This window comes from Aquila chrysaetos, chromosome 17 (genome assembly GCF_900496995.4).
Source record: "Aquila chrysaetos chrysaetos chromosome 17, bAquChr1.4, whole genome shotgun sequence".
Taxonomy (NCBI): domain Eukaryota; kingdom Metazoa; phylum Chordata; class Aves; order Accipitriformes; family Accipitridae; genus Aquila; species Aquila chrysaetos.
The window spans coordinates 3,286,376-3,306,038 of NC_044020.1; the positions used below are offsets into that span (position 1 = coordinate 3,286,376).

At 44.1% G+C, this 19,663-nt stretch overlaps 1 protein-coding gene across 20 annotated transcripts in view; it reads left to right on the forward strand.

The window, feature by feature from the left end:
- Window positions 1-19,663, forward strand: part of RBFOX2 (RNA binding fox-1 homolog 2) — a 177,389-nt gene that overhangs the window by 120,200 nt on the left and 37,526 nt on the right. For all 20 annotated transcript variants that reach the window (XR_003927128.1, XR_003927129.1, XR_003927130.1 and 17 more), the window contains 2 exons: window positions 4,311-4,457; window positions 18,641-18,694. Coding sequence is in view for 16 of the 20 variants with exons in the window: in XM_030040475.1 (XP_029896335.1) it covers window positions 4,311-4,457; window positions 18,641-18,694 (201 nt within the window). In the remaining 4 variants the exon portion in view is untranslated. The remainder of the gene's footprint in view (window positions 1-4,310; window positions 4,458-18,640; window positions 18,695-19,663) is intronic.

Sequence of the window (19,663 nt, forward strand, 5' to 3'; positions counted from 1 at the left end):
CAGTTCCTCAAGCTCTTGATCCAAACAACGTTTTTTTTTGTTTGTTTGTTTGTTTGTTTTTGATCCGAGACTGGTCTAGAAGCAGTGGAGTGAGCAGAGTCTGTCTCCCAGGTTTTGTAAGCCACCCAAGTCCCCTTTTAAATATAGTTGTTAGTTACAGTTTGTATTTTGTAAATATTTTCTTTGCGGTGATTTATGGCTCTTAACCTCCTCATTATGATTCACAACATTTTTGGACCGCCTGCTTCCTGGGGGAGAGGATGGGGGAATGTTTTTTTTTGCTTTTCTATAACTTGGACCTGAAGCGGTTCCAGTTCTAGAAGCAAGTGGGAGATGGAAACAGAATGTGCTGGGTATTAATAGTCTCTGTGCTGGCCTGTCGCATTGGTGTTTGTCTGGCTCGTTGGGGAGGTAGCCCTCTGTCTGGCCGTGCAGATGGAGATCTGCTCGGAGCTCAGGTGCTGCCGGAGCCCCTGCCTCCCTCCCGCCGAGGAGAAATCCTCAGCAATTGCTTGTTCACCAGCTGCTTTAGGACAGAAGAGTCTAGTCGAGAGGTGGGAAGATGGCTGTCGAGCTGCCCCTAAACCTTCCAGAACACCCTTGTGTTGCCAGGTGTCCTTCGCCCCTTTTACGCGCATAAGTGCACACGTAGATATCCATGCTTCTCTTTGCAGCTGCCTCTTCTTGCTTAGGGTTTCCTTACTGCTGGTGGGTGTAAGAGAGGATCTGGCAAGGGAGCACAGGCAGCAAATAGTTAAAAATGAAGCACATATTGCGCGTGTCCTGAGCTCTGATACGTTTCTCGGTGACCTTGAGCAGAGCTCAAAGCTTACATGTGCAGGCGTGAATGACATTATCACCTGCATAAGTATATGTTACGCAGACTATGCTGAGGAGGTAAGGTGGATCCAATACCGTTTCTAAACACGGGATCTTTGCCGCAGCATGTCTCTGTGGTGCTTGACGACAGGCATTGAGACCTAGGGAACATGTATTAGCTCCCTTCCGAGCTGAATTGCTGTCTGTAGTGAAGGGAGAGGGCTGGTTCTTCACTGTGAAGTGTTGACATGAGGCCAGAAGGAAGGAGCTGAAACTCAGTGTGGGGAAGGAGTCAGGGTGGGGAGTGGGTGCTCGGTGAAATGCAGGCTTTTATCATCTGGCTTGGTCAGGGTAGTGCTGTTGCCAGTCTCCATTATGTGCTGCCTGAGAACAGGCTCCAGGCCCTTCCTTTCATCTCCTTCCTAATGAATTAAGACAAGAAATAACTATAAAAGGGGGGGGGGGGAGCAAGATCTGAGGAGACTATTTCTTTCGTTTATGTTGTAGCTGAACGTGTGGCAGTAGACAAAAGTATTGAGATAATGTTATAGCGGCTGAAAGTTCAAATCTTACCTTAGGGCCATGGATGGTAGAAATGAGGGAGCTACAACATCCAGAGAGAGAAGATATTTTATGTTAAACTACTGCTGAAAAATCAGGATACATGAAAGCCTGAAAAGCATTTGGGGACTCTTTAGTGTAGTCAAAAAGGTAAGAGTGGACTGAGATCCCCTGTTCCTTCTATTGTTTCTCCTCTCTGAAGCCTTTGTCTTATTACACACATCACACGTGCTGCAAAACGACTCCTGTGTGGCAGCAGCCCTCTGCCATATGCAGGAACAGCTGTGAGTGGTTTTGAGCAGGCCACTGTACATGATACATCGCACCCTTGGTAAGTAAGGAGTTCTGCCCTCTGCCTGCATCAAATGGATGGGAGAGGAGTGCAAACAACTTCCTGGCTTCCTCCCCTGTGGAAGCAGCAGATCCAGTCCTGTGCAACCTCTATTTGAATTTAAAGACTAAAACATCTTTGTCGTCACCATTCAGAATCTGTGCCTTTCCTCATTCACACTGTGGAAGATACACTAGTGCTTTGAGGATGCACCTGTGTGCATGGGTGTTTGCCTGCTTGCCAGTTCCATGCAAAGCCATAGAAGACATGAGATTTGGCAAACTGCAGTAGCAGGGCTCCAAAATGGATTGTAGAGATCCCTTTTAGCAGGAGTGTTGATGATTTTGGGGAGTTATTTTGGAGCACTCACTTGCAGGCGTTGCGTGCAGTGGTGATGGATGAGCTACCCCTGTGTTTTGTCCTTCTTGGACAGATTTGCCCTGAGGAGCAAAGGACTCTGATGGAGTCATAAAAATAAAACCACCAAATAGCATAGTGTGATTTAATCGTAAGCCAGCTGCATCGATTCTTCCCCTAGGGTGCACTCTCTGTATGTTTGGAGATGGATTTTGTCATAGGGGTGAGGATAGGAGAAGAGGAGGAACTTGGGGAGGGGGAGGCATCTTTTTAGATACGATCAAATGGAAGTTTCAGAGGTTGTTCTTGAAAATTTGATGTTTGGGGGATGGATGAGTCTTAGCCAAATAAAAATGCTTCATCCTGCTAGGCTTCTCCTGAGACTTGCATTGCTCTGGGGAGTAGAGATACTTGCAGGGCAGTATCTCCATTTTTCCTATCACGGCTTAATTTATATTAACCAGATCAAACATGTTTTGTGCTGCCTGCACAGCCCTACCGAAATAAAATGGAAAGCTGCCACTGCTTTGCTCAGCATGACAAGACCCCAGTGCTTACTGTTTGCTTGCTCTTGTTAGTGCTTTATAACCAATATATAAGTTCAAGGTCATGTCTGTAAGAGACATTTCTGGCCAGAAGAGGCTCTTTAATGTTGCAAGTTTAGCTCATCTTTGGAGAGATGTTTCTTTCCAAATATTCATGAAGTATTGTATATTGAATGATGTGCAAAGCAGTCTGGCAAGTCCAGCCAGTGGTTGGGGAGTCAGTGTGGGCAACTCTCCTAAGATTTCTTTCCTCTTTGGTATGCAAATTGTGTATTTAAACCCCCCCCCCCCCAAAAAGGCCCCAAAACAATAAAAAAACCCCCTACTCTTAAATCTTTAGTTTTAAGGCCTGTGTGTGTTCTTGAAGGTGCCTAAAAAAGGCTGACTCTAGCAATTACATGGTCCTTGCCTTCTCGTAGAACTTCTTTTCACTTGATGGGTTAAGGAAGAAGTCAGGTTGGCATCTAAAGAAATGAAATGACACTTGAGAGTGCATCACACAGGTGGTCAAAACATTACTCCTAGGAGGCTGAGGCAAGTAGCAGGAGATGGAGTGAGTGGCTGGGTGCTTTTTGAATACCTTGGTCTGTCAGTGCTTGCCTTGGAAAGGGACAGAGCAGTAAAACCCATCAAATTGCGGTCCACTTTGTTCTGTAGCTCTGAGTTTTTTGAGGTAATTTTTCTGACTACGGTGTGAAAAATACCATTTTTTCATCAAGCCATTTTGCAAAGGGGCCTTGCCTTTATATTTAGTGCTGTGCTCAAATTTTACCACCTTTTAGTCCAAGCCCAACACAAGTGGCTGAGGTTCTCATCCTTTCCTCTCCACTGTCTGTCATCTCTGTGGGGGCATTAGGTCCCTCCTCTGGCACGCTCTGGTCTCCCTTATTCCTCTGCCTTCCTGCTGTACTTTCTCTGTGCTCAAGTACCCCTGGCCCACCCCTTGACCTGGCTTTGCTGTACCAGTCAGTGCTTGGGAACACTGGAACAAATTCCCTTGTTTTAGCTGTGGAATTGATAGCAGAAAGTAGCACTTGGAGTTTTTATAAATCCTGCGGTGGTGATGACTGTTTCCTGTCCCTGGGCTGACTTTTAAATGTATGAGAAAAGTTAATCAAAGACATCCGTAAGCTGTTCATATATGGATTTTACCATTTAATTATAGATCTTCTTTTGGGGTAATGTTTCTCTGAAGGGAGCTTGGCAGAGCAGATGCCGTTTTGCCTGGGGATGCATTTCTGGTATTGGCCCGGTGAAGAGCTGCCACTTCAGCTGTGGGATTTTGATGATTGCATGAACATCCTGCCACATGAGATTAGAGTGGCGGTACTACCTCCCAGCTTCAGGATATGAAAGATCCGCCTCTTCATTAGAGCTTTCATATGGTGGCAGCTGAAGTGAGGAAGAACAGGGAAAAGAGAGAAGCAATTTAAGAAAACCAAAAGCAAATCTACTAAGCTGAAAAGTGATCTGAGGGGAGGGAGGCTGAGATCTCATTACTGTTTACTCATGGAAAGGGAGGGGAAGAACAACAGATCAATTGTTAAGCATTACTGGCTTTATCAAAATAATTGTCAAGCGTTCAGATACCGCAATCGCGAGTGTAATATTAATACCTAAAAGGAGATAGACAAAGCACGTGAAAGGAATTTGTGTGGTTTCTATTCATGCACATACTTTTGTCTTTCTGATTTCAGCAGACAGAAGGAGGGGCACAGACAGATGGACAGCAATCACAGACACAGAGCAGTGAGAATACCGAGAGCAAATCCACTCCAAAACGACTTCATGTGTCTAACATTCCCTTCCGCTTTCGAGATCCTGATCTTCGGCAGATGTTTGGGGTAAGTTACCAGCACCTTTTAAGACACGGCAGATTCTTCTTCCCCACAGATGGGACACATGGTGCTAGTGTATTCATGTGAAGGAAAAGCCCTTTCCCCTCAATTTAGTCAGTACACTGCAAAATATTTGCAGGACTAGGACAATTGGTAGTGTTTACCTCAGCTGGTAAATACACATGAAAACTATAACTGTGTTGTTCATATCAAGATGTTGAGTGTAACCTAACAATTGGTTTGGAAAAAAAAACAAAACTTCACCTTATTTCCCAGTAAAGACTAGGATTAAACATTGACTTAATATATCCCTTGCAAAGCACTGTTTTTCAGTTGCTTAGAAACTTGTTGCAATATTTATGTCTCTCTTCATGATCCACTTCTGTGATGAAAAATTGCTGCAAGAAATTGGCCAGCTAGCTATTGCACGTGGAAAAGCTGGTGCAAGTCAAATGGTATTTTACATTGTGTATGATGTACATTCTGTTTCTTTTGACCAAATAGTTTGTCTTTCCTAATCTTTGTATGCTATTCATCATTCTCAATTTATAAGTTCTTTGAGGAAGAGTTTATTCACATGAGTATAGGTGGTGACTCATTCCATGTGGACACAGTGATAAATGAGTTAGATGCTTCATGACCTAACCTTCAGGTGAAGTTATCTACATAATCATCATCAGGAATCCTTGACCTGTTGCTATGGTGGTAACATCCTTGGTTGATGGCATGTTTTAAAGTCTTCACAAATATTTCTTATCATTTATAAAGTTAATAGACTTTAAATGTTGCTCCCTGTTTAAGATGCAGTGCAGAGGACTTGAGTCAGGAAAGAGCAAAGCTTAGGTTCCTCTTGCCACCTTAGGCTTTGAGTGTATACCTTGGTCCTAACTGCATAGCCAGCTGCTCCTCCAAAATCTTGCAGTGTTCCTGTTTCAGTTGTTGCATCTCTTGAGCCATCTGTGTGGGTGTGTATGCATGCATATACACACAAACACACTTTCACATGGAGAGTAATGTTACAGTATGTAATTGTGTCAAATTCATGGTCTCCAAGCTTAGGCTGCTATAAATGAGAGAAGAATTGGGCTTATCTGTTCATAGCTTGGACAGTACAAAGTGAACAAAGTGTGCAGAAATGTTAAAAATTTCACTGATGGTCTTCAGCAAGAGTCCCGGTTGGTATATATTGTGAGAGATCTTTGCTCTTCATTCTTGAACTTTTCCATGTCCTTAAGAAGCTATTTTGTGGATGAGACCAAAGGGAGAGGAGTGGTCAAAATGCAGAAGGGCAAGGCTGCTATTCAGGGGGACTTGGCCAGGCTGGAGAAATGGGCTGACAGGATTCTTCAGATACTCACCAAAAGCGAGTTTCAAGCCTTCCATCTGGGAGGGCATAACCCTGCAGCAGTACAGGCTGGGGGCCATTTGTCCGGGAAGATGCTCTGCAGTAAAAGATTTGGGGGTCCTGATGAACAACAAATTGAAGACAAGCAGCAGCGTGCCCTTGCAGCAAAGGCGTCCGACCGTGTCCTGGGCCGTGTTAGTGAGTGTAGCCAGCAAGCCCAGGGAAGTGATCCCCCCCCATCTTCAGCAGTTGTTGGACTGCATCTACGATCCTGTGTCCAGTTTGGGCTCTCCAGGGCAAGAAGTGCACTTCGTCTAAGTGAGATACTGGAGCAAGCCCAGTGGGCACCACTTAAGATGTTCAGGGGACTGGAGAACATGGCATGTGAGCAGAGTCTAAGACCTGGGCCTGTTCAGCTTTGAGAAGAGAAGGCAGAGGGGGATATTTTTGTTTTCTGCAACTACCTGATCAGAGGATACAGAAAAGATGTGGCCAGATTCTTTCTGGTTGTGTGTAATGATGAGATGAGAGACAACAAACACAAGTTGGAACATGGGAAATTTAAATTAGATATTGGGAATTTTTTTTTTTTTTTTTTTTTTACTGTGAGGGTAGTTAAATAGTGGAACATGTTGCTGAGAGAGGTTGTGGAGCCTCCATCCTTGAAGTTATTTGACTTGAGTGGACACAGCCTGGCCATCCAGGTCTCATTAGACCTGCTTTGAGTAGGGGTTGCACTAAATGACCTCTGGAGGTAGGTCCCAGCCAAAATTATGATTCTGTGATTCTGTTGCAAGAGGCCTGGGTTTGCTTCCGTGTTGTTCATACATTAGATTGTCACACTCTTGACATCTGTGGGAATGTTTTCAGGGTGAAACTCATCTCCTGGCAATCTGTGATTGCTGAATCTTCTCAGTTGCTTGTTCTGCTTTTGTGTTTTTTAGCTTGCTTTTTGCTGTTGCAGGGCTGTGCAGTAGGCAGTTCCGTCCGGTTTGGATAAACCGGTTGCTGAAATCACAGCCAGTTCTTGGACCACCTGCTACAATCTGTATTTAGCATGTCCTGCTCTGTGCTACTGCTGCTCCCCTCTCCTGGGAGCTGCATCGCTTACATAAATTGTTCCATGTTGTTGCTGCCCCTTCCTTTGGGACCGGTGCTTGGCTTGATGACCGGCCCCTTTCACGCTCGTTCACCTTGATGCTGTTCCTCCCTGTGCCCCTGGTGTGGGGGATATAGATGAGATGGAAATGACAAGAAAGTCCCTGTCCTGGTGACTCATTTCTGCTTTGCAGATTGGGAGACCCAGGCAATTTGAATGAACTGCTGTCCTGAGAAGTGACTTGTAGAAAATGCAGCCTAACTGCTTGCATTAAGGAAGGCTTCCTGTCGTTTTTTGGGCCCTTACAGTGCCGTTTGTTGTACGTACAAGGGGTGGGGAAATACACTGTATGAGTTGGTTTCTAGTGGCCCTCAAGTTATTTGTTGTTTGTTTATTTTTCCTCTAAATATCATCTCAAGTTCCAGCACAGTGATGTGATTTTAACAGGGTAAATGGTATATTCCCTGTAAAACCTTTTGCTGTAGTTCACCTGGCCCTGTGTTTGCTGAGAGGTATGCCTTCCAGAAAAGTATTCACGTTTTGGGACACAAAAAAAGCCATGCGCCATTTTCCCGTAATAGAGATCTTTGCCACTTTGCCACAGAAATAATCAATGGTTCTTGCACATCTCTGTTTTTCTCTGTGCTGCTTCTCTCAGCATGCTCAGAGCCTCAAGCAGGAGAGTGTTTCTCTCTGAATCCTCCTTGCTCCTATTTCTTTTTCAGGATCAGGATGCTTTCCCTTGGGTGACTCACTGAAACCAACCCTCTCTCCTACAGGGGACTCATGGTTGTCTGAGTCTTCAGCTGTGGCTAGCTTGTAACCCCCATCTTCTTCCTCTGCCTTCTGTGTGTCAGGTCACATCTCCTCAACGTCATATCTGAGAGACTCAAAATCCTTGCCTGGAGTCATTTTCCCAAGCTACTGTACAAAGAGAGGAATTGGGTAGACAGCAAAGCCGTGGAGGAAGAAATAAATGTGATGGTAGGGAGGGAGTAAAGAAGTCCCCTGAGGATGGAACAGCATGCAAGAGGTCAGCCCAGTCCTGGGGCGCAGAACACTAGCAAATGCTTTTGTCCAGACCTGAGTAGAGGTGGACTTCAGACGTGTTGTCCCATGCGTGATTAAATGGATATTACATAACGCTTTCTAAATCTTTACCGTTTGTGAGAGCTGCGGACATAAGGATTTCCAGAGAAATTCAAGTTATTCGAGTTTCAAACCATCTCTCACCTGTTAACGTGTTTCTAACAGGTCCCTGAGATATCCTCAGGAATGGAACAAACGTTTCCTTATGTATATGCTTCTTATAGGGAGGCAAATAAAATAGGCTGCTTAAAACAGGTAATATTTACTTGACATTTCATGATGCCAATAAAAAGACTTCCAGAAAGCTTCTAGAAGGAATAGGTCATTTTTTAATGCACACAGTTCTGCACCCACTGTGGAATAAATCAATAGTTGACCTTGTTCCGGCAGATAAAGAAGAGTTAATGGCTGACCTGAAATCCCACGGTTGCCTAGGTACCAGTGATTGTTATTTGTCTGTATTTACTTTGTGCAAACAGAATATGGCATCAGGCAGTAATGTAAGGAGCTTTAGAAGAGTCTGTTTCTTCGAGTTTAAACAATTGGCAGGATAACTGCCTGGGAAGATACCTTTAAAAGGGGAGTGTTAATGGAAGCTATAAAGTATTCAACAAAATCATACTGATGGCCAAAAAGGCATGATTCCACAGCCACTGAAACTGCGTTAATAAAACAGAAAGCATTCTGCACATTAGGCAGGGAGGATGAAGAGGAGGAGGAAGTAAACAGCAGTGAATGTAATTGCAAACTTAAAGAAGCAGGTGAGAAAGGAAATGTGCTAATCATGGAGATATTGGTGATGTAGGTTCAGAGGAGAAGGCGTCAGTTTTTTCCATGCAAAGAGAAAAGATCTAGGTGTAGGTACACTATAAAATTAGGAAATAGTTGTGTGTTTGGGGGGAAAAAAAACCACAAATAACAACAAAACAAAAACCAAACAGAAAAACCAACAAACCCCCCCAACATGCAGTGTTTATGATTTAAGAGGAGGTTATTTGTACCATATCTGGTTTTGTATATAGTTTATAACAAAGGAGGATGAGACAGTGCTTGCTAATATTTAAAAACCAGCAGACCTAGATAAGGTATGTCCAAAGATAATAGCCAAAGCAAGGAGCTCTCTTATTCATTAATGTTAATTTTTAGCCAATTCTTTTAAGCTAGGGGAGTTGCAGAAGGCTGGAACGCTGCCCACCAGGATTCACTATTGAAAAAATTGAACGGGATGCCCCAGATAGCTACTAACTGTGTATGCATACGTTGATCCAAGATAAAAACAATTTTGGAAAGTTTTAAAAAGCATTAGAATCTGAAGAAATGGTGTAATATCTATTCAGCATGACTTTGTATAAGGTAATACGCATCCTTGCAGAGAAATACTGTCTTGTCTATTTTGACAAGGTTGTACAAAGCAATACTGATATTGCTCAACCAATTGAATTTGTCAAAGTGACCAATGTTGATTTTTAAGAAAAAGAATACTTATCTCAAATAAACACAACACACATTAGGGGGATTAAAAACCTCTTTAATGGTAGGTAATAACAAGTAGTAGTTATTGGGGGGACATCAGTGATCAAGACTGTTTCTAGTGTCAGTTTCCCCAGGGATCTGTTTGAGTCACAGTCCTACTCAGTATCTGTATCAACCCATGGAGACAGGACTATTAAAACTTTGCCAGTAAGGTTTGCAGTTAAAAACCTATTTGAGGAGGAGGAAAGAGAAAAGATAAGGTTACTGTTAGAGAATGACTTGAAATGCCTGGTTAACTGATGATAAATCCCACAAAAACATGTTTGGTGCAGCTCAGTGCAGAGTACGGAGTATGTGGGAACCAGGCTGTGCTTGTAGGATGGAAAGCTTTCCTTGGAAAACACTGATTTGGGAGAGTACTAGTGATCATTGAAGACAGTTGCTTCAACAATGCAAAGGGGGGTATCAGGTTGAAGGAGGGGTGTGATCTTACTCATGTTCAGAGTTGACAAGACTGTGACTGCATAATTTTGTTCAGTTCTGAGATCAGTTTAGGACCAAAAAAATAATCTAGGGCTTGGAAAATGAGTGGCTTTTTAACTGTGTAAGGTGTTGGGTACATGATTTACTCAACTTATTAATGAGAGGTTGGGAGATGACAAGTCTGTTCTGTACAGGTGCTTATGCATGGATGATACCTACTAATAGGGGGTTTAGGTCTTGTTTATAGTCATAATAAGATTTTCCAGGTGGAAGCTGAGAATTAACACAATTAACCTTGAAATAAAAGAAAAATTCATAGTCATTTAGGCTAATTTAAACAATGGAACAGCTTACCAGGGAGTAGAAGAGTTGCCATCAGTGTTAAAAGCAAGTTAACAACTCTTTTCAAAATCTTATTACCCAGTTTGAGGGACATTCTTTGGCTAGTGTGTGTAAGGACTCTGACATGATGGTGGTAGCCTTCTCCGTAACTGCTGGTAGGCTGTCCCCTTCCTTACTGGACTACGTCTGCAGGGCTAAGCTAAGAAAAGCTCACGTTTCCCTCAGCACGTTTCCAGTCCTTTCAACTTTGTACTATGATAGTGTCTGTGCTGGTACCTCATGGCTGATAGCTTCAGTCCTTCCCTCTTAGGCTTCAAGAAGCAGTTTTCCTCCCAGTATAAAATTGCCTGGGTTACTCTGGTCAGTTCTGGACTTCAGAGTCTCCTGGGGAAGATGGAGGCTGGGTTGGACTGCCTGCAGGAGGAAAATCCGTCTGTTCTCAAGCTGAATCATTAATTGCCTCCACTAAACCAAGCAAAATGGATCGTTTTGGTAGTTCATATGGGTGTCTGTGCACTAAATCCTTCTTATCTGTTTTGAGAGCAACAGTATGAGGAGGCAGAATTGACGTTTCTCAGAATTAACCATGGTGAAATGCTCTTTGCTCAAGAATCTTAAACTATTTTTAAAAAAGGAGATAGTGTAAGATAAAAATAAGGACTATGTTGATGACGATTGCAGATGAAGGTGGGATAGCACACTACAGGGTGTGAATTCTCCCAGGCTCCGGCTTCAGATGGAGACATTGCCTTTTTTACAACATGCTCACTCCATTCCTACTACTTGTAGGCTGTTAACTGCTTCTGGTGGGGAACATGATCAGCCCAGTTGATAAAGGGTTTTTGTGTGTTATCGGCTACAGCAGTAATAATGCATAGCTGTTTTATATGTTGATGAACGTTCTGTCACATTTAATAACTTTCAGTTAATGAAGTTATTAATAATTTCATTTATTAAAGGTGACAGAATAGTAGCTACTTTTTTCTTTAACAATAGATTTTTAAGGCAGGTAATGTTGTTATCCTTTTCTAAGCATAATTCATATCTCTACTGCGAGGTCCTTGATGGTGTATGTTTGTGGTAGACCACTGCTTTGTATGACCTAAACAACACAGCTCGGGGAGCTCAGATATTTTTGGAAGCTCTTGTAGCCTTCAGATCTCGGCCTCTGGGGAAACATTTTGGCACTTTGCACTTCCTAAAATATCTCCGTGGATATAATTTCTCATCCAACTTCATTCTGGTGTCAAGTGCTAAACATCTCCATGAGCCTAAAGTTTGAGGCTAAACCAATAACAAGTTAGACTACAGCTCTTTCTCACCAAGAATTTGGTAGAATTTGAAGTCTGTATTTGCCAGTAAATAAATTTAAATACACAAGTAATTTATGATCACAAGTATTGGCAATGGCAGAAAATGACTCATTAGGCGTTAAAGTGAGTAGGTAAATAATACAGTAGACCAAGAAGCTCTGACCTGCAGGTGTTCATGCAGTGAGGCCTGAAGTACAGCACTAGGAAAGTTGCTGAAAGGGCCTCTGCTTTCTTCTGAGTGGATTGGACATCTGAAGGAGGAGGTCCTGTCTTCTGGATATCGAGATGTATTTTAGTTTTTTCATCTCCAAATAGTACTGGCCACAGAACATGCATAACAAGATCCTACCTGCCAGTATTGGAGAGCAAACGTTCTGACACAAGGCGGTCTCTTTGTGATAATTCCCGTTTCCAGGGTCTTCCCGCGATGAGAGCGAGCTCCAGCCCTGTCACAGGGCAGGACTTTGTTCCTGCTGATGTTGGGTAGAGTTAGAAGAGGCACTGCTGTTTATCCTGATGTGTTTCACCAGTCTGATTTCTGGAGTCACCTTTTGCAAGTGACTGGTGCACTCGGTGCTGCTTGAGTGTCCTGCTTGTTCTGCACGGCTGCGCTGGGGACCCTGGTACTTCTGCGCAGGGGTACCTGTGCTGCTGCAGCCGTCAGCAACTATTGTACTGTCTGTCTTGCTCTGCAAAAACTGTGTGCTGACGCCAGAGGACGTAGAAACTTCTGTAGTGACTGTCTCGTGGAAGGCAGCGATGGCTGGATCACGCTTTTATCTAAGATTTGTTTAGGTTTTCGTATGAGTTACTGGAAGAGTCTGCAGTGAGAGTGGTCTGAACATCATTTGGGAAGCAGTGCTGTGCTGTAGCTGGATTTACTTGCATAAAAGGCCTGGGTAAAATCAGATGGAGTTGTCTTTTACAACCCAATTTTATATGGATTCAGATTACACGTGCGAGTCCTCTCAAAGTAAGCTTTGAATGTATGCTGCTTTTGTGGGCATGGGTTCAAGTACCTTTTCTGTGGCAGCAGTACCAGGTTACGGTGCAGTCACACCTCTGGGGACGGCGCAAGGCAGGGACATGGAGCTGGAAGTGTAGACCTGGAAGCTGGCCTGCTGTTAAGACCTCTAGAGCGGTACCCTGTGGTACTCTTCGCCCCCGTCTCACTGTTTTGTGTGAAAATCTTTTTATTGGTGAGTCAGAGGATAACAAATGCCTGAGAAAAGTATGTTCCTTGTCACTTTGTTTGCTGGGATGGCTGCGATCTGTAAATCCTGTTAGAAATCTGTACTCTTTGTGCGGCTTCCTTTTAAAGTCTGGTTTCTTAGAAAACATGCGTTTTGTTGGGCAACAGGTCAACCATAATAAGGGCTTGTTGGTGCTTGTTGACTGTCTGTTCAGTTGGTAAACTATGGTAGTGCTTCGGTTTATAAATCCTCAATGCTTCTATCTTCCTGTCAGCAGAGGATACTGGTGCTGCTTGGCTGAACAGGGTTGGCTGTAGCAGGGTTGGCCCCGCTATTTTGAAGAGATGTGACCCAGCTTTAGGTGAGGAAGTTCATGCACTGATAGCAGCGTGTAGCTCTGGCAGACCCCATGCTGCCATAACTAAGCACTGACTAATACACGCTACGATGGAGCCAGCTGTTCTCAGCCGAAAGTATATCCCATGGAGCCGGGAGTTAGGGTAAGGACTCTCTCTGCAGCATGGACCTGTCCTCCATATGAAATGCTCTTGCTTATGCACCAAAAGCCTGAGGACCTGAAATGGTTTCTTGTATAGAAGGTTGGTTTCCTGGCTATTTTGAATTTTCACCATCTTTGAGAATGGACTGTTTGGCACCTTCGAGGTTTAGTTAGTTCGCTGCACTCATTTCCGAGTGAATTTTGTAGGGCCGGTGCAAAGCTGCTTGGGCATCGAGTTCTCTTGTAGGGCTGCGAGGTTGTTGAATGGTGGCTCGCGTTACCTTTTGTTGTTCCGTGATTTCTAGAGAATTCGCCTGGTACTCCCTGTTTTTTGCATCTTTAGGGTTAAATTATTTGTCTGGCACGTTTTGGAGCTGATTTTGAAAGCTCTAGACAGGGAGAGGAGGCAGGGCCAGCTGGAATAGAGCATACAGGAGGGGCCCTACCAAACTGTCAGTGCCTTGGAAGGCAAAAGCTCTCTGGTGCCAGATCTCTCAAATTTATTATATCTAATGTAGTTATGGCCTCTGCTGGAAAAATCTGCTGCCTTCATGTCATCTGTGTGGAAAGAAACACACAGCATGCATATACCCTTCCTTGCACAATGCCCTTGCATCTATGATAAGGTACATCATGTTCAAGCAAGAAAATTGGTCTCTGGTCGTAGCTGATGTCTGTTAATATCTTTATGCCTCTTAAAACTGTTATTTCCAACAGCCCCTGCTACCATTGCAGAGGAGATGATTCTCATTTACCTGCTTTACAGAAAAATAACTAAAAGCTGGTACAAGGTCACTCCAGGGAAGAGAGGACTAAGATAGAACGAGATGCTATAGCTCCTGTGCCACAGCATGACTGGAAGTGTATGTGTTTGTGTATCTATCCATCATATGACGTGTGCATGAGCAGTTCGTGGAGGAGGCTTCTTGCACGACCTGACATGTGATGGGGGATGCTGGCTTCTTGATCACATAGTAAGCTTTTTAAGTCATTGTGGGAAGCATGCGGAGAAGGACTTGGGGGTATTAGTGGACGAAAAACTGAATATGAGCCAGCAATGTGCGCTCGCAGCCCAGAAAGCCAATTGCATCCTGGGCTGCATGAAAAGAAGTATGGCTAGCAGGTTGAGGGAGGTGATTTTGCCGCTCCGCTCTCGTGAGCCCCCACCTGCTGTACTGCGTTCAGCTCTGGGGTCCCCAACGTAAGAAGGACATGGACCTGTTGGAGCGAGTCCGGAGGAGGGCCACCAAGATGATCAGAGGGCTGGAGCACCTCTCCTATGAGGACAGGCTGAGAGAGTTGGGGCTGTTCAGCCTGGAGAAGAGAAGGCTCCAGGGAGACCCTGTGGCAGCCTTCCAGTACCTAATGGGGCCTACAAGAAAGATGGAGAGGGAGTCTTTATCAGGGAGTGTAGTGATGGGATGATGGGTAATGGTTTTAAACTGAAAGAGGATAGATTTAGATTAGATATTAGGAAGAAATTGTTTACTGTGGGGGTGGTGAGGCACTGGAGCAGGTTGCCCAGAGAGGTTGTGGCTGCCCCATCCCTGGCAGTGTTCAAGGCCACGTTGGATGGGGCTTTGAGCAACCTGGTCTAGTGGAAGGTGTCCCTGCCCATGGCAGGGGTTTGGAACTACATGATCTTTAAGGTCCCTTTCAACCCAAACCATTCTATGATTTGAGATGTGTAGTCCTGCAATGCCTTCTTCAGAGGTTGTGAACTCTGCTGAGGAGTTTTTTCCCCTGCTGCTGTGCAGGGTTGTAAGTAGACATTCTTGGTAATCATTGAGTGAAGAAATCCTATGAGAACAGTGATTCATGTCTTCAAGGTTAGAGACTAGAGGATTAGTCTTCATGGATGACCTAAGCATGGATCTTGTTTTATTTGGCCAGACCCTCTGTCTGCTGGAAAATACAAACATGCCTGTATACACAATTTTAAAAAATTACTATGGGTCCATGTCCATTTGGCGTTGACCCTTTTATTTAGACGGCCTAGCATTTTCCATACAAAAATTGTGACCTTTTGCTAAGGAGCTCTTAAAACTTCCATTGTTTGCAGTAGGCTGTTGACATTTGGTAGGGGAAGCACCATCAGAGAACAAAGTGCCTTTTCATGTTCCACTAAATTAGATTCAGCTTTGAAGGAGATGTAAACTGTTAAAATGAACTAGTTCTTTTTTTCCTGCTTTCGTTCTTCAGGAAAATTCTGGCACGCTACCAAAAAAAAAAAAAAGTGCCTCCAGTGCTGGACCTGCTGTAACGGTTGCAGCAGCGAGGACAAGAGCCGTGGTGTTAGGAGCTGTCGGAGCAGCTGTGGTAACGGTCGCGGCAGAGTCTTGAAGAGCCCAGCGCACGTCCTCCTGCCTCGCGGCCATGCTGCTTTCTTCCAGGGAATTTCACGGAGCAGGAAACTCTTCCCCAGCAAACCTCGGTTCAGCAGTCAGCGCCTGTTGTCTCTGTTCCTTCTCTCCCAAGCAGGTCCTTCCCTCCTGCCTCTTCATACACCCACAATTCCTAGGTAAAAAAGAGATGGGGCAGTTTGCATGGGTGGATGTAGCCCGTTGCAGTAGACGTCAAGCGTGCCCTCGCTGCAACCGCAGGATTTGGGGATCTTAATTCTGTCATCTAGAAAACTACGTACCTCCATCACCTACAGGGCAGGGAGGCGGCCCTGCCACCTCTCAAGGAGCTAGGTCAGACCACTTGTGTTCAGCGTTACCGCCAGCTTTTTGTCAGCCACAAGAAATTAAACACACGAGACAGGATTTCCTATTGGTGTGGAAACCCTGCGCGGGGAGCTCAGCCGAACGGGGCTGGCAGGCGGTGCTGGCAGTCGTACCCGAGGATCCAGGCCCAGCTGGGTGTGGAGAAAGGGGAAGATGGCACGGCATAATTGTGCGCCAGAAGCTGCACAGTTTGTTCTCTTTCAAGATGATTCTAATGAGGTAGAAAACGGTGATTTTTGATGGCTTTGAAGATTTGAAAATAATTTTGGCATTTGCGTTTATCGAGAGCCCGGCTGTTTCAGCGTGTGTCGCAAGGCTAGGCAGCTGAGCTGATCTGGCAGGGACAGATCCTGCTCTCGGGCAGGGTGTTCTGCTTTCTGCTCCCTTTTGCTTCTCAGAGCCCTAATGCTCACCTGACCCTTTGAAGCACTTCAGTAAATGGTCAAAAACCTTGTATTTATTCCTTTTGTTGGGAATTTTTTTGCAGGATTGGTGAGCTGTATCGGTTTATCTACAGGTGAGAATGAAAACTGGGGCCAGCTTTAGGAAGCTGGGCAGACCAGTCAAGGAAGGACGAGGGAGCAGGGACAGCCCTTCAGCAGCCACGAGCTGTTAAATTGGTTCAGCCCCTGTCGTGTAACGACACTGAAATAGCCTACCAAGAAAGCAAACATGACTGATTTCTTTCATGGCAGTGCCCAAGCCATATGCAACAAAGACAACAAAAAGCAATCAACGGCTAATCTCCTTTATAGACAAGCCCACACCAAGCGTGGGATAGAAATAGAAAATGCATTTTAGCTGTGATTGGCACAGCAGTGGTCAAAAGAGGATCCAGCATGGATCAAGCCTAAGCTGTTGAGATGTTGAGGTTTCAAGGAAGATGCATGTTTACATTAGCATTATTCAAACTTCGGGTAACGTGGGATATTGTGAATTCAATTGTTCTTGGGATGAATAGAAGATCAAGTATTGTCCTTAAACAATAGAACAGTAAAAACAACATCTGTGAACCAACATTTGTAAAAGAATACAACTATCTCCTTTTTAAGAACGGAGAATGGAAGCAGACAGAAGCTATAGCTAAAATTGTTGGAAGCGTTTTGTTTGCTTAAAGACAGTTGTGGAATACTTGTTCGAGGGACTTAATGGCTTTTTATTGCTTTACATATTCAGAGCTTCTCCTCAGCCATCATGGCTCGCTGTTGTAAATGTTCCATGTTTGCAAATCTGGCCACAAGTCTTTCAAGCAGGGCACCCACAAAATAAGCGTTATACCCATTTGACTCCTAATAGAAATGTTAATTAAAAAAAAATGGCAAATAGTATATTAAGAGCACTGTGCTGAAGTGGAGAGTGTCCCAGTGCCCGGAGGCTGTGTTCATTATCTTTCCTAACTGTGAAACCATCCTTTCTTTTCTTGTTGACCCTTCCTTCATTTGCTACCCCCTTTCAACCTTCTGCAACCAGTGAAATCAAAACCATGTTGATGGAAGCTTTTGTAAATAATGGGTCTCAGATACAGCATTTGTTTGAGTGCAATATACGTCTCTAGAATGAAGACTGCTCTGTATATATGCTCCTGAAAATGAGATCTTAGACCTGTCTTTCTGGAGAGCAGAGCTCCAGTTTGGAAATAAAACACCGATACTTCTAGAGGACAGAGCATTGCAGGGCTCTGTTGCAGTGGTCATGGTTTTACCTGTAGGTTACTGGTCTGAATCTGGCCAGTCCAATAAAAATATTTTAATATGTTCCAAGGTGAAGGATGTGATCTATGTATGGTTCCACAGAGTGTGGTAAATCTCCTTTCTAGGTTGTAGCTCTCGTTTTCCACTTTTTGTCTGTGCTAAGTAGGGAGCTCTTCGGAGGCAGTTGTTGAAACAGTGCAGAGTAGTGCGGCCCTGCTCTCCTCGGGGACTCCAGGCAGAGGTCAGAATTCTATCATCTGTGATAAACTTGCATAGGTTATCGACAGTCTCCTGAATGTCACAGGTTGAAGTGGAATGATCTTTTTCTGAAAAACAAACTGTTGGGAGTTGGCCATTTTCATGGTTTCTGAATCTGCCACCAATTCTTTTGAAGGCTTAGAGCTTTGGAAAGTAAAGGGAGGGGGAGGGAAGGAGATTCAGAGTTTGGAATCCCTGAGGTTGGGAGTCTTATGTGACTATCCCCTCCAGAGAAACAACATTGCTGTTAAGTTTCTCTTTGTGATAGCCACTTCAGGAGGAAGATGAAATGCTGAATTACATTTGAGAAATGTTGTTAGAAGTCTGAGATGAACTCATATAGCCATGTCTTAGATGAAATAGTAGAATGAGGGAAGAAAGAATTGTTTAGATTAAAAGGGGGGAAAGAAAAGCTGCTTCAAATCCCTAAAACTCTTCTGGAGATTGTTTTTCTTCCTTTAGACTTTTGTGAGAAAACCTGGGGTCTGTGACCAAGAGGACCCACATGTCCTAATCCAAGAGAACTGGGTCACATCACTGGGATTTTATGCCTTTGTCTGTATGCTAGAAATGGAAATATTCTCAACTCCCTTCTTGCACTAAGCCAGCCCCCAAAAGGTAGGAAAAATGGCTTGCCAAAAATAAATCTTTTTTTTTTTCCCCTTGTCTCTGCAGCAATTCGGCAAAATCCTTGATGTAGAGATAATCTTTAATGAGCGTGGCTCGAAGGTAAGTCCTGTTTCTGTACCCGCTTCTCTTGTTTTGATTGCAGAGTAAAAGGCAGTTCATTGCCTAGAGAATATACTCTGTAGAGATCAGCAGGAATTAGTGTGATGGGGGAAGGGAAAAGCTATTTTGGGGACTGTCTCCTGTTCCCTCTGACTCCAGACTCTGAGCATGGTCATTTCTGGGCAGCATGTACAAATGCTCCTAGACACTCCTGTCTGTAACGTGGGATCAGGTTTCCCAGCCTTTTGAACAAACAGGGAGTCAGTCCCTTGAGCCTTCATGCCCACCCGTTCCCATTGCACTAGCCCTGGGTGCCCAGTGGGGAAGGCAGAATAAGGTAAAACAGCTTTGTGTGATGGGAGACTGTAAGAACAAAGCCTAACCCACCCACCCCCCCAACATGTTACATTAAAATATTTCTATAAAAGACCTGTCATATCTCATATGTGAAAGGATTTTATTTACCCTGTTTTGCAGACTTACTCAGCACTTCTGAGATACTGACTTTTCATGTTTGAGATATTTGATGCTTAATACAAGCATCCTCATTCCACTTGCCCTGCCCCGTGTGGTCTTGTCCTCACTGAATTTGCATTCACACACCTATTTTCATCTTACAGATATATTAAGAGGGAGGTTTTGTTGAGGGTTAAAAGGTAATTTATTTCTCTGGAGGTGAGATTTCAAATGTTGCTCAGGTCAGCTGCAGAGAGATTCAGTGATCTTTGTCCTAATTGGCAATTGGTTCTCATCACGTAACCAGTATCACCACAATGACAAATTGATGTGATTCTCTCTCTGCCCAGGAGGTTCAGCACTGGAATAGCAGGGAGTTTTGCAGGTCAGGAGCGAGGTGCATTGCCAAAGCTCTATGGGGGTAGCTTGCACAGTGCATGTCTATACTCTGCTTGACTTAATCAATGCTAAGATTCCCATTTTCAATTAAAACAAAGTTTCCCTCCTCCCCCC